The sequence below is a fragment of the Schistocerca americana genome, chromosome 5, assembly GCF_021461395.2.
Source record: "Schistocerca americana isolate TAMUIC-IGC-003095 chromosome 5, iqSchAmer2.1, whole genome shotgun sequence".
NCBI lineage: Eukaryota > Metazoa > Arthropoda > Insecta > Orthoptera > Acrididae > Schistocerca > Schistocerca americana.
The window spans coordinates 640,653,109-640,678,756 of NC_060123.1; the positions used below are offsets into that span (position 1 = coordinate 640,653,109).

At 40.6% G+C, this 25,648-nt stretch overlaps 1 protein-coding gene across 3 annotated transcripts in view; it reads left to right on the forward strand.

Moving 5' to 3' along the window:
* Positions 1-25,648, forward strand: part of LOC124616132 (protein sgm1-like) — a 97,094-nt gene that overhangs the window by 40,254 nt on the left and 31,192 nt on the right. For 2 of the 3 annotated variants that reach the window (XM_047144403.1, XM_047144405.1), the window contains exons 4-5: positions 7,741-7,810; positions 19,909-20,088. In XM_047144403.1, coding sequence (XP_047000359.1) covers positions 7,741-7,810; positions 19,909-20,088 — 250 coding nt within the window. The remainder of the gene's footprint in view (positions 1-7,740; positions 7,811-19,908; positions 20,089-25,648) is intronic. The other variant, XM_047144404.1, reaches the window with a different exon arrangement.

Genomic DNA, 25,648 nt, shown 5'->3' on the forward strand with positions numbered 1-25,648 from the left:
ATACCTCCAGCCAACAAATGTCTGAGTCATCGTCTGCAAACCATAAAGGCTCTAAGAAATCGTACAAAGGAGAAAGGTCTTCACCCTGACTTGGAGATCCTCTTCAGTGGTGTCACCATATGATAGCCTCTCCTGGCCGATCACCATTTCACTAGTGCACATTGCCTACTGTTTTTCTGCCCTGGAGTCTGCAGGACAACCCAGGAGAATGCCGATGCCTCTGTAGACTTCTTGGAACAGGATGCTTCAGTCTCTGCACCCTGTAGCAAGTGAGTCTTTGAAGGCTGGAATTCAGCAACTTTGGTGGTGACTGCTCTTCGTTTGAAACTTCCTGGCAGATTAAAACTGTGTGCCGGACCGAGACTCGAACTCGCGGCCTTTGCCTTTCGTGGGCAAGTGCTCTACCGACTGAGCTACCCAAGCACGACTCACGCCCCGTCCTCACAGCTTTACTTCTTCCTTCTCGTAGTCAAAACAAATGGCATACTTGGAACAAGAGTACCATAAGGCTGTTTAGCCAAGATTCCTGTAGTCTCAGCTATACTCCATGTCTTCCAAACCAAAATTTTAGCATCTGGAAATGCTTCAAGGCCACCATAATCTGTTTGATTGCCCCATACAACAGCAATTGTCAACCAGTCTAACAGTCTCTAACGATACTACTTGAGGACATTGTATTCTCACACAATTGCATCAGTGGGGTTTTCATGGCCACCTCCCCATCTTCATACTGTCATTTCTGTTTCAGCAGTTGTTTAGGACCCGAGTTGGTAACACACTGTCAGATCGTTTTGGGCAGGAGAACGGTGTCCCTTAGGGCAATGTTTTAAGTGTTACCCTATTTGCCATAGCCATAAACAGTATCACATCTATGGTAAGGAGTCCTATACAGTGCTCCTTATTTGTAGACAATTTTGTTGCTTTCTGTTCCTCCTTCAGTGTTGCAACAACGAGCCATCAGTTGCAACTTCCAGTGCGGAGGTTGGAGGAGTGGGCTACAAAGATGAGATTTCAGTTTTCTCCAAAATCAAATTAGTGTGTGTGTGTGTGTGTGTGTGTGTGTGTGTGTGTGTGGGGGGGGGGGGGGGGGGGGGGGGGGGACAGGCGCGCGCATGTATTCATTCATTTTAATTGTTCTCAATGTGTTTTTAATTCACCTGTCTTGAGTATGAGGGCCACCATTCTACATTTTAGAGACTCGGTGAGGTTTCAGGGTCTCATTTTTTGTTCCAAATGCCGTGGTTGCCACATCTAATACGTCTGAAAGGTATCACACGTAAGGTGCTGAATATTTTAAAGTGTCTTAGCCACAGGTCTTGGGGAGCATGGCAGGGCACGTCTGCTTTAGTTTTATATGGCTTTCGTGAGTTCTCGGCTGGACTATGGTTGCTCAGTGTGTGGATCAAGAAAGACTTCTTATTTAAAGATGATTTGACCGTGTCCTCCATGAGGGGATTTGGCTGGCCATGGGTGCTTATCAGACCAGTCCCATCCCATACCCAGTCTCAGTGCTGAAGCCGGGGAACTACCACTCACTATCTGGCGGCAGCTGCTCATAGAGGGTCAGGCATATAAGTACCTCGCAGCTCCAACTTCACCTGCATTCCAGATTGTTGCTCATCCAACTCTGAAAGCCTTTTCTCCAACCATCCATGAGCCACAATGCTATTTGGAATCTACGTCAACATGTACTCGAGTCACTTGGTGTGGAGCAAATACAACCCCCAATCCAGGGTTTTAACCTGCTATCACCCTGGTTACTGCAGAGGCCCAGTGTGATTGTAAGTTTAGTGCAGTACAGAAAAGATTACACTCTGCTTATGTTTTTAATGTGAAATTTTCTGACATTTGATATGAACGCTACAACTATGTGGCTGTCTTTACGGATGGGACTAGGCAAGGGGACTCTGTTGGTTGCTCTGTCATTTTCCCGGATCGTGTCCTCAAGGTTCGACTGCCTCAAGAATTTGCTGTCTTCGACACAAAATTGTATGCAATCTTGTGGACACTGGAGCAGGTGAAACATTCTTACGTTCTTCCAGAACTAAATTTCTTGTCTGTTCAGGTTCTCCTAATGCCCTTCACTCTCTCCAATGTTTGTGCCTAGCAGATAAAATAATCCAGGATGACCTCTTCCACCTACGATGGCTGGTGAAAGAGGTGTATTTCTGCTGCGTACCAGGCCTCAACAATAAGGTGATTGGATGCAGGGGTGATGGAATACTTAAAAGAACTGAGGATCACAACACATCTCCAGGGCTGCTAGATCCGCCCATTTGTTCCCAGTAGATGGTTTAATGTGTTAATAGGGCGACTGGCTCATCCATGTCTTCTTCTTCCCTTATTTTGTGATCAGCCACTCACATTTCCCTGTGCTTTGCTTTTAACTCCTTTGTCATTTTACTTGTGTTTTAATCTCCTGTATAGCACATTTTAGTATTTCTTTGTTATCTTAGCGTGTATGTTAACATGTTCGCTGTTTTATCCACATTAATTTCTTTTAATGGGTGTAAGGGTGCTGACGACATCGCCGTTGAGCCCCCATAAGCTTCAAGCACGCGCACTCGTGGTCACACACACACACACACACACACACACACACACACTGGTATATGGATATGGAATAAAACCGTTCCAAAATACTCCAGAACATTTTGAGATTTTACAGCACATACTAAGTAATAAGATAATGAAGGCACTGAATCAGTATCCCCTTTGACATTATCTTGTTAGATAATCAATAATAAAATTGTAAGTAATGCTGAGCAGCCACACAGTATTATTTGTGACCTGAAATAGCATTTTAGGGTTGTCTTGAGTGGCCAGCATTCTGAATGGAGCAGGTGATGTTCGTCACACTAGCTGGTTGCTGTGATAATTATCTGTGTTAACTGGCTGAAAGGAAAACCTGTGCATAATTCTGTGTTTCATTCCTTTACTCTAAAAAGAGGGACCTGTATTCTGTGATTTTTGTTTCTAGCAATATCATAAGCAGATATCGTGTATTAAGGGGAGGTTTACTATCTTTGGCCCGAAAAAAGCACGTTCTTTGAGATTTTTTTTTCTCGGGATGTGTTATAGGTATCAGTGTCAAATTTGGTCAAAATGTTTGATATTTCCTCTACAAACTGGACTTTTTTTGACTGGAAATGTCAAAGAGCAGAGGCCGAAGTGCCGTCGGAATGAAACAAAATTTAGATGTAGACCACCTCGCGTGGTATGTCACAGGTCAGCCGGCTTGTCTGAAATCAAAATTGAGTTGACGTTAGTGAAGTATATAAGATTGTTTAGGAGTTGTACCTCGCTGAAGTTATATGGACCATAGGAAGCAAAATGGCTGCCATTTGGAAAAAAAAATAGGATTTTGTCATCGATTTTTTGACTTTGTCGGCCAAGTAAAAATATTTATAGCTCATGGATCGGAATAAAAGTTGTACAACTCCTAGACAATTTAGTTAGCTTTGTCGGAAACCAAGAATCATGCCAATCGGTTCAGTAGATTTGAAGTTACCCTACCGTGCGATAAAAAAAAAAAGTCAATTCGAGAGAAACGCTTTTGAAATTTTGATTACATATAAATGCAATATTATGCAACTTGCATTAAATCTGCTATTCCAGGTCCATAAACTAGTCTTTCCTCTTCCTCACAGAGGGCATTCTGCTTGATTTGAGCCAACCTGCACTACTCCAGAACCGCTCGTACGGCCTGTGACAAGCGGTATTCGGCTGCTTGAATCCCATGATTGTCCGAATGCTTAGCGATCTGCTTCGAATAGAGTCCCAGGATGACGTCCATCATTGTCATGGTCTTCAGAATTGCCGAATACCCTTTGTTTAAGGTGCTCACTGCCAGGAAAGTTGCGATATCCACAGTCTTCGCACCAGAATGCAAATGCTTGGGGGCTAACTTCCAAACTTTCATTTGAATTTTGTGTGTTTCCTCATAAGCACTGGTACGATAACTCGTCCTCCAAAAGGACCTTGTAGATCGGATGAATCACTTTTTGAACTTCTTTGGAGAGCAGCTGGTCATGTTGATATTCGTCCAGATATCCAGTAGCCTCTGCAATGCGCCACTTGCACCAACTAGTTTCCCCAGCTGGGCAATTTTGGTGTTGCGAGTGGTCATCCGTCGAACACTTGCGGAAATACGTTGCCCAAATTGCCTTCTTCATCTGTTCCACGAAATTGGAATGCCGTCGGATTACCAAGCCGTAGTACGTCATAAGCTCCTTGATCACTTTATCAGCTTTAGTCAAGGGCAAGCATGTAGAATAATTTTTCACGGCTACAAAGTCGAAATTCCCGAAAAAAACTGGTGCGTGAAAAAGGCCGATTTCAGGCAGGTCCATTTTTTTGTTCAACCGCGAATAAAACATTTCCATTCCGCATTTGGAAACACTGTTTCAGGGGTGGATTCTAAACACTTTTATGGATCCAAAAATGCAATTTAAAAAAAAAAAATTTTTGAACCAAAAGAAAGTAAACCTCCCCTTAAAGCATTGGATTCTGACTATGTTATAAGAAAATTAAATTGAGGAAAACTATTAAATTATAAGGTGATATAACAGCTGAGGAATACTACCTTCAAGAGGCAAAATTTCACATACTGCCAATATAATCACTTTAAAGCAGAAGCAATTTTCCAGACTTTTGCAATTTTTATGTCTCTTATTTTATTTGAGCTATAGAAAGGAGGGGTTGGTTACTCAGGTCAGACAATGAGAGGATATCATCCTCCTGCTGTGTGGACAAAGAAGACAAATATCTCATCTAGATTCCAGTGCACTGTGTAACAGTGGTTGGTCAATTTCTATTCCAGTTTACCACCTGATGTTGTACTTTCTTATAGCAGACTTTACAGCTTTTAAAGAGGTGCAGGTGGATTCCAAAATAATATTGGATTTTTTTTTCCGTAAAGTTTACTCCACTGGGTTCCTGTGGTGTTTGCACTCCTATGCCTCAATCAGTTCTTCCTCTTGCACCATTGACAGTATGTCACTGTAACCTTCAGCTGGGAGCCAAATCAACACGAGTTTTTTCACAAGACACTATTATGCACTCCCTTTTCTCTCATTGCTTGTAAGGTGAGGCCCTGTTGTTAAGTCAGTAATGACAGAGTTTCTATGACTTTTTCCCATTTTATCTTGCACAAGTCTCACTGCATCACAGGAAAATCCCTTTTTCTTTTGGTTTTGTTAGACATTAATGCATCTCTGACAATAGATCTGCTTTTACGCTTGAAATGATTTACTTTTTGGACAAACCATCCACATCTATCTTTTATGACTGCAGCCTTTGCAAAACACATCGTATCTGAGATATTTATATATCTTTATCTATTTTGTGAGTAATGCTACAAGCTGACATGTTAAGAGTATCTGACAGTGCTTATATCTCCATGACTCACTTCATGTGAATTAAGGTTTCAACCAACAAATGATGTAGCCTACAAGTACTAATACATACTTAATTTGGTCATAATGATTTTCTTATAATTCATAGTGGAGGGGACGTATGATATTTAAGATATAGGTAATTTGAGATAGAGCAGCAGGAGATGGCTATGACCCTGCAGAAAGAACCAGTCCTGCTTTGGGAAAACTGTCAAGACCTGAACAGGTGTGGATGAAAAGGGGTTTGAACCTGACTAGAGTCTTATGTATTAATCACTATACCACGTGGAAAAGCTGAAGGCCTAATTCATTGCCCTGTAAGCTCTGCAGTTGATGCAAAAACAGTTGTCAAATAACTTTTGTATGGGCTACCTTTTGACAGTGCTTGTGGTTAGTTTTCCACCAATGTAAGCATTCTATAAGAGAGAAATAGACTCAGTCATAACAGATCATTGCCACTCAAGGAATGTTTTCCAATGAACAGTGACCCTTTATTTATATTTACACTGCTGGTCAATAGTTTTTGATCTTTCATGATAAAAACTTTATTTCAGTGTCCAAACAAAATTGTACAAACTAAATAGACCAACAAAATAAATATTTTGTGTGTCTATCATCAAGTAAAATACAGTATGGTTTATATTTTGGCCTCTTCACAGTATCCACCTTTTATCTTCAGAACAGCTGCACAAACTCTTTGCATTCCAGAGATAAGATTTAGTAGTGTTTTTTCACATATTGCAGTACAACATATCTATAAATTATTGCATAGATCTTGAACATTAGATAACCTCAGATTTCTGATCTCCACGTCAAGTTCACTCAATAAGAGTTCAGTGGGATTTGAGTCAGGCGACTGACTTGACCAAGTCATATTCTTCAGTTCCCCACATTTCTCTCTTCTATTCACATACCCTCTGAACAATTAAGAACCACGTTTTGGATCATTTTCCTACTGCAGAACAAACCCATGACTAAGTAATTTCTTGCCAGATGGAACCGCACTGTTGATCAGTATCCTGTGATACCCTTCCTCCTTAAATTTTCCATTAAGTCCCACTAGATCACCCACTTTATCACCCACAAAACACCCCACACCGTGACTAAAACTCCACCATACTTCACCCTTGGTGTCAAATACTGACTTTTCATAGGTTCTCCACGAAGTCGATGAACAAACATTCAATGATGGCTTCCAAATACTTCAGATGTAGTCATCCATGAATAACTCCTTGGACAACTGCTGCATGTTCCAGTTTTTAGGGTGTTTTGTCTATTCACCTTATTTTGTTTACATAATAAAGGTTTTTTGGTAGCTATGCACCTGTTTAAACCTTGTTGATGTAGACAGAATTCCACTGTTGAGACAGAGATTGGAGCTGCTTGCATACTATTTACTTCCTTGTGAATTTCAGATGCAGTGTGAATTCTTTGACATTTACTCTACACTTATGAACTAATATGGCCTGCATGATGTTACTCAGGTTCTTCCAGATGACGAAGCACTTGCATTGGCTCCAGTTTGCTTGGACCATTGCTATGTATACACAACTGTAGATTGGGCTACACCAATATTTGTTGCTATTGTCATACTAGAATAGCTGTCCTGATGCATAGCTACAATTACAGCATGTTTTTCACTTTTAGTCTGCTGCTTGCATTCTGTTAGGAGGTAATATGTTTATGAACCTGATCAGGTATACAAACACACTGCTAGATGCACACAGCATACTTTAAACTAATGTGGACTGATTGCTACACAGACAGATGAAGGAATGAGGCCAATTCTAATGAAACTGTCATAGGTAAAGTCACACCAGTGTTGTTCTGAATACTCGTCAGTGCCCGTCTCTGTGACCAACTAGTCAAATACCCAACAGATATGTTTGTTCTTTACATTGTTGTACTTATTTTATTATCAGGGCAGGGATATGATGATGGGATATTGAAAACAAAATCCCTGTTTTAACCACAAATCCAATGTTGTGGTAGGTGATCAAAAATTTTTTTTTACCTATAGTGTATTTGTTTTAATTCAGTTTCTTTCCTCCTCTTTCACATTCCTCCTCCATCACACACTTTTTTCCTCTCATTTCAGACAGAAGAATGTTTTTGGTTTTTCGTTTTTGCTGCTAGGACTTGAACTTTTTACACCAGGTTCCTCAAGATGGGAAACGATCATTTCTTTCTATTAAGTATAATCCATACTGGGCTAAACAACTAAAACTTATTTAGTATTTGCTTTTTTAAGGTGTAATGGACACACTACTTTCCTTCCGAGCACATCCTCTGTTTTTCTAATTTACTCCTTTGTTCTTAATTCCAATGACATGAAATGTTTCAGGCACAATCAGAACTGGCTAATATGAAAAATGGCAAGCAGAATGTCTCACCTGCAATAAGAGCACCTTCAGGTGAGTGCCTCACTTACATATAATTAAACTTAAAATTCTCATCTTATTGTGCCACATCTCGCAAGCTATTGTTTAATCTATCTAAATATTTTATACAAAACCGATTGTGGTTCCCTTGTTTGAACTACTACCATGCAAAATTACCTCAATGTTTAGGACTTAGAGAACAAATTTTGTGTCTTAGGTTTGTCTGATTTACTTTACAGTAAAGCATGCTGTTGTTCAAAGGTAAGTTGTTTTCTAAACCTTTGTGCAGCCACCAGATGTGGTGAGCTTTGTAGTGCTGTAATTACCCTACAGTAATTCTCTTGCTGCTCTATTAACAATTAATTTAACAACATTTGTAACAGAACAGAAGCATCAAATTTATGGACATGGAAAGAGAAGCAGGTGGAACAGGACCAGGGCAGGCAGGTAAACAGATTTAAAACACATGTCCATGTCTTTCAGAATTTTCTCTCCTTCTTTCATCAGGGTAGGGAGGAACCTGCAGGAATTTCTTACAACCAAATTTCAAAGTCCAAAATTCTTTTAGTAATTAACTGTAGTTGCTCAGCATGTGACAGGTGAGAGCTAAGCTTGAATGAAATAGACAGTCAACGAAAAGTAATGACAAACAAACAAAATGTGTGTAGGTGTGTGTGTGTTACATGTAAATTTACAAAATGAAATGAAATAAAATAATGGAGCAAACCTAAGTGAAGAGGCAGGCAAAGTTAAATTGAAGGGAGGCAGAGGAAGGAAAGTTTAGAAGATAAATCACACTTTAAAGTTTATCTAGTTGCTATTAGGTTTCAGATCAAAATCACACTGCAACAAATCCAATTAACAAATTGATTGTATTTGAATCTTCCATCCCCAATATCAATAAGATAAGTGATGAGCTGCAAGGGCTGCATCCAGTGCTGTAATGTATCATACCAGACTGTTGTGAAATTGGATAGTTATTGTGAGCTGCATAATGTAACTTACCTTATACACTACAAAAAGGTTTTAGGTATGCAAGCTTTCGGCCTTCCGGCAGGAGGGTTGAAGGGTAACATAGAGGGTGAAGGAAGAGGATGGGAGAGGTTTAGAAGAAGGGGCAAGTTTGGAAAAGTCAATCAGAACCCTGGGATGAGAAGGAAAGACCTTTCTCATCCCATCCGGTAAATATCACCTGACCCTTGGTTCTGGGTGACTTTTCTGAGCTATGTCCCTTTTTCCTAAAACTCTCCAATCCTCCTCTTTCACCCCTCTATCCCACCCTTCAACCTTTATGCTGGAAGGAGGAGCTACTGGCTCCAAAACATTTTTTTTTTGGTCATCAGTCTACCGACTGGTTTGATGCGGCCCGCCACGAATTCCTTTCCTGTGCTAACCTCTTCATCTCAGAGTAGCACTTGCAACCTACGTCCTCAATTATTTGCTTGACGTATTCCAATCTCTGTCTTCCTCTACAGTTTTTGCCCTCTACAGCTCCCTCTAGTACCATGGAAGTCATTCCCTCATGTCTTAGCAGATGTCCTATCATCCTGTCCCTTCTCCTTATCAGTGTTTTCCACATATTCCTCTCCTCTCCGATTCTGCGTAGAACCTCCTCGTTCCTTACCTTATCAGTCCACCTAATTTTCAACATTCGTCTATAGCACCACATCTCAAATGCTTCGATTCTCTTCTGTTCCGGTTTTCCCACAGTTCATGTTTCACTACCATACAATGCTGTACTCCAGATGTACATCCTCAGAAATTTCTTCCTCAAATTAAGGCCGGTATTTGATATTAGTAGACTTCTCTTGGCCAGAAATGCCTTTTTTGCCATAGCGAGTCTGCTTTTGATGTCCTCCTTGCTCCGTCCGTCATTGGTTATTTTACTGCCGAGGTAGCAGAATTCCTTAACTTCATTGACTTCGTGACCATCAATCCTGATGTTAAGTTTCTCGCTGTTCTCATTTCTACTACTTCTCATTACCTTTGTCTTTCTCCGATTTACTCTCAAACCATACTGTGTACTCATTAGACTGTTCATTCCGTTCAGCAGATCATTTAATTCTTCTTCACTTTCACTCAGGATAGCAATGTTATCAGCAAATCGTGTCATTGATATTCTTTCACCTTGTATTTTAATTCCACTCCTGAACCATTCTTTTATTTCCATAATTGCTCGATGTACAGATTGAAGAGTAGGGGCGAAAGGCTACAGCCTTGTCTTACACCCTTCTTAATACGAGCACTTCGTTCTTGATCATTCACTCTTATTATTCCCTCTTGGTTGTTGTACATATTGTATATGACCCGTATCTCCCTATAGCTTACCCCTACTTTTTTCAGACTCTCGAACAGCTTGCACCATTTTATATTGTCGAACGCTTTTTCCAGGTCGACAAATCCTATGAAAGTGTTTTGATTTTTCTTTAGCCTTGCTTCCATTATTAGCCGTAACGTCAGAATTGCCTCTCTCGTCCCTTTACTTTTCCTAAAGCCAAACTGATCGTCACATAGCGCATTCTCAATTTTATTTTCCATTCTTCTGCATATTATTCTTGTAAGCAGCTTCGATGCATGAGCTGTTAAGCTGATTGTGCGATAATTCTCGCACTTGTCAGCTCTTGCCCTCTTCGGAATTGTGTGGATGAGGCTTTTCCGAAAGTCAGATGGTATACTGCCAGACTCATATATTCTTCACACCAACGTGAATGGTCGTTTTGTTGCCACTTCCCCCAATGATTTTAGAAATTCTGATGGAATGTTATCTATTCCTTCTGCCTTATTTGACCGTAAGTCCTCCAAAGCTCTTTTAAATTCCGATTCTAATACTGGATCCCCTATCTCTTCTAAATTGACTCCTGTTTCTTCTTCTATCGCATCAGACAAATCTTCACTCTCATAGAGGCTTTCATTGTATTCTTTCCACCTATCTGCTCTCTCCTCTGCATTTAACAGTGGAATTCCCGTTGCACTCTTAATGTTACCACCGTTGCTTTTAATGTCACCAAAGATTGTTTTGACTTTCCTGTATGCTGAGTCTGTCCTTCCGACAATCATATCTTTTTCGATGTCTTCACATTTTTGCTGCAGCCATTTCGTCTTAGCTTCCCTGCACTTCCTATTTATTTCATTCCTCAGCGACTTGTATTTCTGTATTCCTGATTTTCCTGGAACATGTTTGTACTTCCTCCTTTCGTGAATCAACTGAAGTATTTCTCCTGTTGCCCATGGTTTCTTCGCAGCTACCTTCTTTGTACCTATGTTTTCCTTCCCAACTTCCGTGATGGCCCTTTTTAGAGATGTCCATTCCTCTTCAATTGTACTGCCTACTGCGCTAATCCTTATTGCTGTATCTATAGCGTTAGAGAACTTCAAACGTATCCTGTCATTCCTTAGTACTTCCGTATCCCACTTCTTTGCGTATTGATTCTTCCTGAGTGATGTCTTGAACTTCAGCCTACTCTTCATCACTACTATATTGTGATCTGAGTCTATATCTGCTCCTGGGTACGCCTTACAATCCAGTATCTGATTTTGGAATCTCTGTCTGACCATGATGTAATCTAAACATAGCATACTTAAAACGTTTAGAACTTCCTAAAGTGTCTGTTCTTCTGCCACTGCTTGTTGATCTATTTTTTTTATCTATGCAGTTACTTTTTTATCTACCCAATTACTTAATATTGTCAAAAGTTGATTATTTATGTTGTTACCTTATACACTGAATTAATGGAAAGTTGATTTCTATCATGTTTTGTATAGTCATGGCAAATTAACATCATCAAAATGCTTGTTCATTACAGTTGTTGATTGATTGAATCATCTGGATTGCAAACACCAGTACACTCATTATGATTACTTTTAATTTTATATTGATTTGATTGTGTGGTGTTCTTCTTGTGTATGCTTTGCGTGAGATATGAGAAATAAATAATTATAGCATCATTCAAACATTGTGATTTCTGTTGAGGCTCTTATGGCCAGGCTCACATAAAGATCCATTTCCATTCTCAAATTGACAATTTATGTTGCACTTGTTTTTCTTTCCTGAAGAAGTGCCTTTCTACAAATCAGTGTGTCATCTTTGCAATGGGTAGCAATCTATCCTTTCCATAATATTGTTGTGGTTATTTTCTATAGGTGTTTAGCAATTGACACATACTCAGTACATAACTGCTCAATGTCCTCTCATATGGGGTATGTTCATTCCTAAAGCTTTCCTCGTTGTGCTTGATAGAAGACACACATTTGGGTCTCCAGCCAGGTCGAGTTCCATTTTGCGCATGGCATTTCAGTGACTCACCTAGTCATAGTCATGTGGCACAGGTGAGGTGTAAATTCCCATCCAACAATCCTAGATGAGCTTTACTTTAGTTTCCCAAATAACTAGAACAGGTTCTTTTGAAAGGCCTTGGTTGATAATTCTGCTCTGTTCTTATCCAATTTGAGCTTCTGCTCTTTCTCTATGGATAGTATTGTCAGTAGGGTGTCAAACCCTAGCCTTCCTTCCTTCCTTCCTCCCTTCCCTCATTCAAACTACAGTGCATCATGCCACCCTCCCCACCCCCCTACCCCCATCCCACTGTGGGAATGAAGGAGATGATAGGAGAACAGGTGGGGGGGGGGGGGGAGGGATGGGGGGGGGGGAGATGGGGAAGTATTCTAATAGCAATGACATACATCAGAATGTTTTCTTCGTGATAGAACCCATAGACATAAAAAATCAATTGGAAGAAGCCGTGAGTCCACTGAGGCTGCTCTGTCTTGTAAAAGTGCTTTATGTGATACTACTGGCCAATTTCAACCCAATAATCATTATCAAGTGTGCCTAGTGGATTTAGGGTGAAAACTGAGCAGTAGTACCAAATAAATAATTGTTATAAGGAATTAGTCTGTTAGGTGCCATTCTCTCTTTCAATCAATTAATAATGTGTTCATAAAATACATGGTGAGCAGAGTCTTGTCCTGATTATAAAAATTTATGACAGAATAAACATTTGACATAATAAGTTAAGTTTTATGACGTAACATAGGTTAGTGTTACTAGTTTTTTTAAGACCACTTACATTAGTAAACCTCAATGTGTGCTACCTTGGTAGCTCGGAGAATGTTGAGGCGGTATTCCAGATCCCGCCAGGTGCTTCATAACATGTGTTCTGTCACAGTACCCACAGCATAAATAGGCACAGTGTCTGTATATGGGGTTCAGAATCTCCACATGCTACTATACAGTTACAGTGAGACAGCAAGAAAGTGAATGTTTGGTGCGACTTCATGCATAACAAGGTTTTTGGACCATTTTTCTTCGCAGAAAAATCCATTACTGCTAACATTTACTTAGACGTTTTGCAACAGTTCATAGCTCCACAGTTAGAAGAATATCAACCATGGATAATTTTCCAGCAAGATGGAGCACCCCCCCCCCCCCCCCCCCCGACACACACACACACACACACACACACACACACACACACACACACACACACACACTCTCACTCTCTCTCTCTCTCTCTCTCTCTGGGCTTTGATGTGCATGATTTCCTGAATGAAACACATCCGGATCGGTGGATTGGAAGGAACGGTCCAACACCCTGGCCACCCCACTCTCCAGACATTACGCCCCTTGACTTTTTATTCTGGGGCTATATCAAGGACAGAGTCTTCATCACACCAATTGTTGATGTCAACGAACTGAAAGCTAGGATACAAGTGCTGTGAGTACTGTGACAGAACACGTTACGAAACACCTGGTGGGAACTGAAATACCGCCTCGACATTTTCCGAGCTACCAAGGGAGCACACGTTGAGGTTTACTAACGTAAGTGGTCATAAAAAAAAATCTAGTAACACTAACCTATGTAATGGCATCAAATGTGCATTATTGTGTCAAATGGTTATTCTGTAATAAATTGTTATCAGGGCAAGACTTTTTGCTCACTCTGTATATTAAAAATAATACAATAATGAAAACAGTTTTACGGAACAAACATAAATTCTTGCAAACATTGTGATGTTTGTGTTTGAAAACATGCTGTGAGATAATAAATAACTAGTATATTTAACCTTCTATAAATTGTATATATAAACAATTTAAAACATCAGAGATACTGTGCTTTATTATTGTGGTCTTCAGATAATATATGAAGAATCATCAGCAGCAGCAGTAACTGAATGGATAGGATATTGGTGACCAGATTATTTCATGCTGTAAATTACAAACTTCTCTTATGCTGTGATACCATGAAACATTCCCTTCTTAATTATGGTGGGAAAGACAGATATTCTCCTTGAGCTGGAAAGAGATTTACTGACTCTAAAAACTAGAAGCTGTAATGGAAGCTCTTTTTCTCTGGGCTTCACAAACACTGTGATACAAGGTGAAGAACATCCATTGGATGTGAGTTTAGCTGGATGCAGTTTGAAACTTGACTTGTAAGTAAAATTTCAAGGGATGGTTCTGCCAGGTCAGATTTTCAGCATTTCTATGATTTTCAACATCCCTTGGCTCAAACTAACTTATCATTAAATCTATTATTTCTTCTGTACTGTTAAACCTGTCTAGCATGGATGCCACACACTTCAGCAATATTTTATCATGGATTGTGTGAGTATTTTTTATCTAGTCTCCTTTATAGACTGACTGTATTTTCCCAGTAATCTGCCAATGAAGCAGTCTTCCACTTCCTTAATCTACCACTGAACTTATGTGATCGTTCCACTCCAAATGCTCACAAACTGCTGCAACTCAGGCATTTGTGTGACTTGACTGATTTCAGTTGACTCATTTTACTGTTTGTGAAGTGTGTATGCACACGTGTTGATTTTGCTGGCGAGGGCAGTGTATAAGAAGGTTCCTCAAATTGTATGAATATATTCTGTAAAGAGTAACTAGGAAAGCTGTTAGGGTATAATCAATATGTTATTTACAAAACTGTAATAGTTTAGTATAAATGTATCTGTATGTGAGTTGATGGGGCTTTTGCACTGTCTGATATCTGTGGTAGACCACAACAATAAACCAGAACTGTAGTTACAGAAACTTAGTGGATGATCCATAGATGTCACCCTTCATTAGCTACTGCAGACTAATAAAAAACACTGTAATTGTAACAAATCGTATGACCCCTAGAATTTTTAAGATCATGTCTGATGTAAAGGGTGTCCAACACACTGGTGCCGGAGTTCTGTCAAGTGGCAAGGCTTCTCAAGCAGAATTAAAAAACCTTCAATAATTTTCAATCTGTGTTTGATCTCAAGCGAAATATACCTCCTTGTTAGGTGGAACAGACCATCCTTTAGTGGCAAACTTTTCTGCACATAAATGTGCTTCTTTGGAATAGCAGAGAGAAGTCATTTGTAAGAAAACTAGAGTGACATGAATACAGAATAGGAAATAATATTTTAGATGTGTTCCCTTGTTTCTCCCAATGATACAAGATACTGACAATCCATTGTTTTAGTGGACCTTATAACTGCCCATGTCGTGTTGTGCCGACTCCACTGTAACTTGAATGGATTTTTAAGTTTGTTTTATATGCCCAACTTCTAATTTCACCACACAAGTCTCCAGGGTTGAGCAGTTATTGCCCGATGACGACTTGGAATACAGTTTGTTAAAGTGGAGTTCGCCGTTATTAATTATGTTTCTAGATTTAATTTTATTACTCGTACAGAGACGTTCCTTTGTTTAACAGCACGTCTTCAAAATAAGTATGAAATGCTAATATCTTTGCAATACATAATGTCGACTATTGAGTTAAAGTTCGTACCTATTTTGCCATTTTAGAGAAGAGAAACCTAAAGGGCTTCTGCTTCTATAGTCTCAGTATCAAATGTTCACTAATTTCAATTTACTTCCTATCTCAGTTCAGTATTTAACACACATTATATATCAATGTCGTTTCAGAGATATTACGTTGGTTCCACACAAATGGAATAACACGTAATTGTCATTTAACATCACTTTTATTAATAATCCTTTTTCTTATGACATAAATGTTAATGAATGATCACTATCTAGGAGGAAAGAGGGGTTGATCCTAATCATGAGATAATAGCTTTTAATGAGCCCGCAATTGTTAATGAGATAAAAAGTCACATTCAAGGATGATATGCGAACAACTTTTGTTATGTCCGTTTTCACGTGTCTGTCAAAACTAATCTTGTCGCCCACAATTCAAATTAACACTGACATTAACCCCTTTTGTCGGAACATCGAATTGTAACTATTATGTGAAAGTTTATTCTAGTCCCCGAATTAATTCCTTTCAGATACGCGCATGACCGGACAGCAGAACGGAACACAAACGACTTGTTTTAACAACCGAACAATGCAATGTTGTTACATTATGACAATGTCCGCCCAGTGAACATCTCTTTGACTGTATCTTCTCTACTCTGCTTAATTAAATTATTCCTAATTACAATTTGTTCAGCTATTTAGTGAAAACATCTAACAGAAAATAAAATAAAGTTATCCCAACTTAAAAGATCCATTATAACCTGAACTGTTTTCTACCATCTAGTTGTAATGAAAACTCATTTTGGGAACTTGTTTTGTCATAATTGTTTACAAATCAGTTTGAAAATATTTCATTGTACTTCTATGAAGATTGCTGTCAACATCAGTAGATCAAGGAACTTGTGACACTGCATTCCTGATAGAGTTCTACCTATGTTATACAAAAAGTTCCAGTTAAAAAGAATAAATAAAACTAAAAGATAACAATTTTAAGTAGAAAGTTTGATTCTTCTTCTTCTTCTTCTTATTATTATTATTATTATTTTCACAGCGTATAATTTTAGTTGTTAGATTTGATATAAGTAAAATCAGTAAACAACTTGATTTTAGGTGGTTACCTGCAAGTGATGAATGAACTTATGGGAGAAACAATGACTGTGAATTATTATTTCTCAATAATTTATAGATTTCAAGATGCTCTTGACAGCAAATACAACTGAATGAGAAGCAATTTATTTCAAATCAAAGACTGACTGTCGTGAACTATAGTATGGTGTCTGTTCCGTTGGATATGTCTGATAGAACACACTGCATTTATGTGTTAATGTATACGGGCAGGGAAGGGGGAAGAAGGTTGTTACATATGCCTCGTGACAACAGTGTGCAGGAGGTCGAGCGGTCAGGATTTGAGAGTAAGCGTCCAGGGCTGCTGTTAAATAACAAAACAGGAAATTAGGTACAATAAAGAGGATATATTTCAATGTACGGTGTACAAGGGGTGCACTTAGGGTCAGAAGTTACCAGGTTTAAGTCAGTCTAGGAGGTCGAACAATTAATTGAAATGGGTAACAGAAGGGGAAGCGGTTCATGTTAACTTACATTGCTGGCCGGTTGTGAAAAGCAGAGGCAACTGTGTTCCACACCACAGAACGCTCCAGCGTCCACACACGTGACCTGTATCCCATGCACGCCATTGGCTAAAACCAATGACGTGAATTCGCTGGCAGTTTCAGCAGAGGGCTCAAGGCGTCTCTTGTCAGCAGCTTTAACTGGACAGAACTGCCACAGTTCTGAAAGGCAGGCAACTTGTCACATAGGTACAGTGTAAGTTACTCTGGGAGAAAACTTGTAAAAATTTCACTGGGCCTTTGAAATAAATTTTTTAACCAATTCCCCTAAAATACTCCTTAACTGGCTGCCGACATGTACATATGTATAGCTATCCATTTCTTAATTTATTGAGTGAAATCTACAATATGATTTCAGATTCAGTTAAATGACATTAAGAGAATGGAAAAGGGAGAGTGAGAAACTTGGACAAGCTAATTTCATGTTTTCAATACTATTTGCTGCTGCCCTGAAAAAATGTTTAAAAACAGGACTGTGACAGTAGTTTTCATTAGAAACTGTATGAACAGTCTTCAATGTCTGAACAACATTGTTTCATTGATATTGACTGCATAGAAACCACAGTAAATAATAGAACAACTTTGTGCCCTGGAATGTGAGATTCATATTTAGTGTGTCCTGGCAGTAATAATACCTGGTAGTGAGATGTCTGTGTACAAACAATTTAAAAACTGAAAAACAGCTATATCCAAATAACAGATGACAGGGTATTGAGTAAATAGATGAGGGGAAAATACACGAAGTGACAATATAGTGACTATTAGAGCACTGAAATTACTAAATTGCTTCAGTTCTTCTTGCAATATTTTTGTCTCTGACAAGTTTACTAAATTCCATCTTAGAAAGGAAGATTGTTGCACCCCCAATGCTGGAACAATGTTCCCAAGACAGTTTGAAGAAACTTTCAAAGCTACTTAGCTACTTAAATTTTGCTCCTGGCTGGGAGTACCACCAGCCACTAATGAAATCATTACTCTGATCCAACCTTCCTTTCCACATTAACCCACCATAGTTCTCAGAGCATGTTTTGCTGTTCTGTTTGACCTCCAACGTCTCTAGAAACTTCTTTCACTCTCCACAACACTACTGCAATGTACTGTCTTCAGCTTGTTTGAAGACATTTTCTAAAAACCTGCCTCATACAGAAGTCAGTCGTCTCAAAAGGTCTTACTTTCATCCCAAACCCAGTTTTAACCATACTGGACATGTGAGGAGTTTGCTTTTCTTTACTTGTTCCCTTCAGTGTAAGCTATTACTCTCTGCCCACCCTGCAGACTTTGCACACATGGTATCTTGTGCAGACTTTGCACACATGGTATCTTGTGCAGACTTTGCACACATGGTATCTTGTGCAGACTTTGCACACGTGGTATCTTGTGCAGACTTTGCACACGTGGTATCTTGTGCAGACTTTGCACACGTGGTATCTTGTGCAGACTTTGCACACGTGGTATCTTGTGCAGACTTTGCACACGTGGTATCTTGTGCAGACTTTGCACACGTGGTATCTTGTGCAGACTTTGCACACGTGGTATCTTGTGCAGACTTTGCACACGTGGTATCTTGTGCAGACTTTGCACACGTGGTATCTTGTGCAGACTTTGCACACGTGGTATCTTGTGCAGACTTTGCACACGTGGTATCTTGTGCAGACTTTGCACACGTGGTATCTTGTGCAGACTTTGCACACGTGGTATCTTGTGCAGACTTTGCACACGTGGTATCTTGTGCAGACTTTGCACACGTGGTATCTTGTGCAGACTTTGCACACGTGGTATCTTGTGCAGACTTTGCACACGTGGTATCTTGTGCAGACTTTGCACACGTGGTATCTTGTGCAGACTTTGCACACGTGGTATCTTGTGCAGACTTTGCACACGTGGTATCTTGTGCAGACTTTGCACACGTGGTATCTTGTGCAGACTTTGCACACGTGGTATCTTGTGCAGACTTTGCACACGTGGTATCTTGTCCTAACAAGTACCAACCTCCCATCAGCCATGACCCCACATGTACAAAAATGCATAGAGAGTCATCTCATAGTTTAGCATCACTCAGGTGTCTTGTGGCATTGCATCAGATCACTGTGTTCCTGATAATTACAAAGCTAATGCGTTGTTTCATAAATCAATGTCTCCCCTTTTCTACAGGCAGAATCCATCACTAGTATCTTGGAGTTAATATGATCTGCTTCAGTGCATTGTGCTTTAGATCTTGAAACAGAGATTTCAGCTACACTGACTAAATTATTCTAGATTGATAACCCTGAGTGTAATATGTTGACTGTGACAGAAAAGAGTTTTTAATCGGAATTCCACATCTTTTAGCTAATGCCAGCCTTGCATTACAGTATACAAAAATAGTTTAACAATGTACTGAACACAATTTATCTTATTCACTCCTCCATATCTTTGCAGGTTAGAATAAGGTTATGCTGTATTTACAGGGAGAGCAGCTGTCAACAGTAACGTGTCTGAAATCCACAAGGAACACATGTGGATTGTGCAGCCGATGTCAAAGAAAAAATAATGAAACTTTCTGAATTAGTCATTAATCTTCAGTGGTATCCAGTACTCCAAAATATTTTATTTTAAAATCAGCATGTTGGTACAAAATCCAGCTCTTTGTATGTTTGTGTTCATAAGTGATGTTCTAAATTACTTGTTGAAATGTTAATATTAATCAGTTTTTACAGGTTTTGTCCGTGGCATGTGCTTCAGTGCAGCTAACTGCATGTGAGCTAACTGCTTGTATGTTGTAGCTGTTCAGCTGCGTGTTGGAGAATTACCACTGGTGACTCCAGTGTCAGCAGTGGATGTGCATAGTACTGGTCTGAAGGGTATGATTTACCATCGTGGAGTGCCAATTCTTCCACAGGATCCACCTGATGCTTACCGTCCACCTCCTCGTTTCAGCGTCACCCAGCTGAAAGTGAGCAAAGGTACGCCAGGAAATCTTCTACATGGAGCGGCCTTCGACTGGTGTCAAATTTCTAAATTTACTTCTCTTTGCACATCTGTATGAATCTTACTTCTTTTAGCAGGAGCACGTTAATTAAATTTGATGCCTATTGATTGCTGTACTAACCCTTGTTTCTGTAACAGTAGTAGTTAGTGTGCTGTTCATCTTAATTGTATTTATTCTTCAGAAAACATTCAGAGTTTGTGTCCTTGTTAGATTGTGGCATTTTCCTTGTAGTTAATGTTTTTTGGTGGATATCTAGTTAGAATGAAACAAAACTAGATATATATTTTATGTTCAAATTTTGGTGTTGGTCAGTATTTGTGTACATACACAAGCACTGGCAAACACTGTTTTTGGAGAGTGTGATGGCAGATGTTTATTGGTGGACACAGAAATCCTTGTGGAGTGCCCTTATTGAAATCAGTCATTTCAGATATAGCAACTTGGAATAACTTCTCAATCACTCTTATCATCGGGCATGCCAGGTACAGCACATGCTGCAAGCAGACAGAATCCAAATGTATGTCATCTGTGCGTATGTCTTACAGCCTGTCCTTTAACATGCCACAAGAGGAATAGTTTTAATTGCAACAATTGGGGAATAACTGTATGCACAATCTGGGATGTATTCAAAATCTCCATACTATTTCATTTATTGAATTTAAGAAATCAAAATCAGTCTCTCTAGCTTTAAGGTAATTCAAGTAACTTAAAATTTTTATTGACGTATTCATAACTGTAGAATACACATCCCAGCTACACGACACGCATCAGATAGTTGTTACATGGCATGTCTGCTATTCCAGATTTAACTGTTTCTGTAAGGACTTGCCTGTGTTCATACATAACGTTTAATAGAAAGGCGAAGTATCATAAGGAATCTACACGAAAACTAAAATTGTTGAGGGAATGGATTAAACCATATTTTGAGACCCATTTCACCCAACCAGGTGTATGTTGCTGGCATATATTTGAGATCTCAAAGGACAATACACACTGAAAAAGATCAGGTTCAGTGTTTATTTTTCGTCTTTGTTGTAGTTCTGTGATAATTACAAATTTTATAATAATGGTGATGGAAAGTATAACTGTCCCCTTCTGTTACTTTCGTGTTTGCTTCACCGGTAGTGTTTCGTCTCTTCCGAACAAATCTTGCAAACCTATGTTGGATGCAGCTTCATCTCAGTTGCAGACATTTTATCAGTAGAGTGTCATCCTACAAGCCTATTTTTGGTAGCTGCACTAGGAACAGTTTCTTGACCTAGTGTTGTGTGTCCGGAAGAGTTCTTCACAAATTTGTTCAGACCATCGCCACTCAGATATTTCTCCCTCTAATCCAGAGTTGCGCAGTTTCTCCTCTAGAGTTATCAAAATTTCTTATAAAAAAAACATGACATATTTATAGCAGAATTACAGAAAACATCAAAACCTAAAGTGTACACACATGGATCTTGGTGCGTGCGCGCGCGCGCACACACACACACACACACACACACACACACACACACACACACACACACGCGCTTAGTCAGTCACATCAAGATGTCCATACTTCGTTTTCATGTGACCCTAGTCCAGCAGTCGAGGTGGCTTGTGTGTTGTGAAACGAAACATATACTCAGGTGTGGTCCTATTGGACGCAGTGCCATGGCCTGAGTTGCTTTTGGGCTCAGAGGCCAGTGTGTTAACAGAGTTGTAAAGTGGAAAGACCAGTTAAAAGTACTCAGAATCTCATTTGTTGCTGTGAAGGATTTTATAGTAAATAAAACAGTTTATCATGAACACTTCATTTCATTGTTTTGATTAGAAAAAGATTCACTTTTTTCTTGACAATGCATGAAGCTTAGTCACTGTTACGTTACTGAAAGCAACAGTAATTTTCTTGTCTTCATTTGGCATTACAATACCACTCTTATTAATCAAGCAGATTGTTAATTTAAATCTGTGGGCACCATAATAAATGAAAACATTAATGCTTTTTTATGCATGCCAACAGTGATAAGCTCTCTTTTTAACTTAATTCTGATACTTGTTAGTTTCTACTTTGTAATTCCTTTTCCAAAATAATTTCATGAGATTCCATAATTGCACTCTTAGAGTTTTACTGCAATGTTGAAACATTGCCCAGTACATATAACTCATAATTAACTGCTGTGTACTTAAACATGGCTCAAAATGCCAGCGAGGCCCAGACTGTGTGTTGTCAGATTTACCAATGTTAGTTGATGGTTCTATCATATCTGAAAATAGAATACTCACCCTTTTTCCTTAGTCTGTCATTATGTGCGTAAAGTAATTAAACCTTGTGTGGAAATGATCCGAAATATTATACGAATGCATGCTCTTGTGCCAATATCCGTTAAAAATTATTCTCAGTGTTCAAGCCATGTCAAGTGGCTAACTGCCCATGAGCTTTTGGCAGAGATCTCTGCCGGTGTCAAGTGGTTGAATGTTGTCTGAATGCCACTGCCTTGCTTATACAGCCGTGTCACCTCCAGTGATGACATTGGTGCCCCATTCCATACCATATATGGCAATGTTTTGGATCTAAGGCATCCATATACACTCCTGGAAATTGAAATAAGAACACCGTGAATTCATTGTCCCAGGAAGCGGAAACTTTATTGACACATTCCTGGGGTCAGATACATCACATGATCACACTGACAGAACCACAGGCACATAGACACAGGCAACAGAGCATGCACAATGTCGGCGCTAGTACAGTGTATATCCACCTTTCGCAGCAATGCAGGCTGCTATTCTCCCATGGAGACGATCGTAGAGATGCTGGATGTAGTCCTGTGGAACGGCTTGCCATGCCATTTCCACCTGGCGCCTCAGTTGGACCAGCGTTCGCGCTGGACGTGCAGACCGCGTGAGACGACGCTTCATCCAGTCCCAAACATGCTCCATGGGGGACAGATCCGGAGATCTTGCTGGCCAGGGTAGTTGACTTACACCTTCTAGAGCACGTTGGGTGGCACGGGATACATGCGGACGTGCATTGTCCTGTTGGAACAGCAAGTTCTCTTGCCGGTCTAGGAATGGTAGAACGATGGATTCGATGACGGTTTGGATGTATCGTGCACTATTCAGTGTCCCCTCGACGATCACCAGTGGTGTACGGCTAGTGTAGGAGATCGCTCCCCACACCATGATGCCGGGTGTTGGCCCTGTGTGCTTCGGTCGTATGCAGTCCTGATTGTGGCGCTCACCTGCACGGCGCCAAACACGCATACGACCATCATTGGCACCAAGGCAGAAGCGACTCTCATCGCTGAAGACGACACGTCTCCATTCGTCCCTCCATTCACGCCTGTCGCGACACCACTGGAGGCGGGCTGCACGATGTTGGGGCGTGAGCGGAAGACGGCCTAACGGTGTGCGGGACCGTAGCCCAGCTTCATGGAGACGGTTGCGAATGGTCCTCGCCGATACCCCAGGAGCAACAGTGTCCCTAATTTGCTGGGAAGTGGCGGTGCGGTCCCCTACGGCACTGCGTAGGATCCTACGGTCTTGGCGTGCATCCGTGCGTCGCTGCGGTCCGGTCCCAGGTCGACGGGCACGTGCACCTTCCGCCGACCACTGGCGACAACATCGATGTACTGTGGAGACCTCACGCCCCACGTGTTGAGCAATTCGGCGGTACGTCCACCCGGCCTCCCGCATGCCCACTATACGCCCTCGCTCAAAGTCCGTCAACTGCACATACGGTTCACGGCCACGCTGTCGCGGCATGCTACCAGTGTTAAAGACTGCGATGGAGCTCCGTATGCCACGGCAAACTGGCTGACACTGACGGCGGCGGTGCACAAATGCTGCGCAGCTAGCGCCATTCGACGGCCAACACCGCGGTTCCTGGTGTGTCCGCTGTGCCGTGCGTGTGATCATTGCTTGTACAGCCCTCTCGCAGTGTCCGGAGCAAGTATGGTGGGTCTGACACACCGGTGTCAGTGTGTTCTTTTTTCCATTTCCAGGAGTGTATTTACTCGTTGATCAGTGTGGTGTGGCAGTAGATGATTACAAAAGAAAGCCAAAGTTTCAGATTTCACCTTTAAGAAGTTATTCACACTGGAGAATCGTACAAACATACTGTGTCATTTGACCATTGCTCAGAGTCCTGTATGGATGACATAATAAGTGTCCATGGCATAAACAAGCAACTGCAAGAGCTGGAAACAAGGAAGTTGCCATGCCCAGATGGAGTCCCAGTTTGGTTTTACAAGGAGTACTCTACAATGTTGGCTCTTTACGTAGTGTGCATTTATCTCAAATCTGAAGTTTCCTGCAGATTAAAACTTTGTGCCGGACTGAGACTCTAACTCAGGATCTTTGCCTTTCGCAGGCAAGTGCTCTCAGGCTGTGGCTAAGCCATGTCTCCGCAATATCCTTTCTTTCAGGAGTGCTACTTCTGCAAGGTTTGCAGGAGAGCTTCTGTGAAGTTTGGAAGCTGGAGACGAGGTAGTGGCAGAATTAAAACTGTGATGACAGGTTGTGAGTCATACTTGGGTAGCTCAGATGGTGGAGCACTTTCCTGTTAAAGGCAAACGTTCCGAGTTCAAGTCTCGTTCTGGCACACAGTTTTCATCTGTCAGGAGGTTTCATATCAGTGCACACTCTGCTCGAAAGTTAAAATTTCATTCTTGAAACATCCCACAGGCTGTGGCTGAGCCACGTCTCCATGACGTCCTTTCTTCCAGAAAGGCTAGTTCTGCAAGGTCTGCAGGAGAGCTTCTGTGAAGTTTGGAAGGTAGGAGATGGGGTACTGGGGGAATTAAAGCTGTGAGGATGGGTCATGAGTCATGCTTGGGTAGCCCAGATAGTGGAGCACTTGTCTGCGAAAGGCAGAGGTCCCGAGTTTGAGTCTCAGTCTGGCTCACAGTTTTCACCTGCCAGGAAGTTTCATGTTAGTGCACACTCCGCTGCAGAGTGAAAATTTCATTCTGGATCACAAAGCTGTCATACATTGCAAAGCCCCAAGTGACTGGAAAAAAGTGCAGGTGACTCCTGTGTGTAAGAAGGGTAAACGGATGGACCAATATTCTTAACATTCCTTAGCATTGGTTTGCTGCAGAATTCTTGAACATATTCCACGTTCAAAAATCGTAAATCTCCTTGAGACTGAAAGCTGACGTTCACAAATCGGCATAATTTTAGAAAGCATTGCTCGTGCAAAACTTGACTTGCCCTTTTTTCAAATGACATACTGTGTACATTGGATGGAGGGCAACAGGCAGAATCTGTACTTCATTTCCGAAAACATTTGACACTGTGCCCCACTGCAAACTGTTAACAAAGGTATGAGCATATGGAATAGGTTCTCAGATATGTTAGTGGCTCGAAGACTTCTTAAGCAACAGAACCCAGTATGTTGTCCTCGATGGCAAGTGTTCAGCAGAGACAAAGTGTAGTGTCAGGAGTGCCCAAGGGAAAGTGTGGTACAACTGCTGCTACTTTTTGTATACATAAATGATCTGATGGACAGTTTGAGCAGCAATCTGCAAGGTGTCAAAGTCTAGTGACTTGGACAAAAT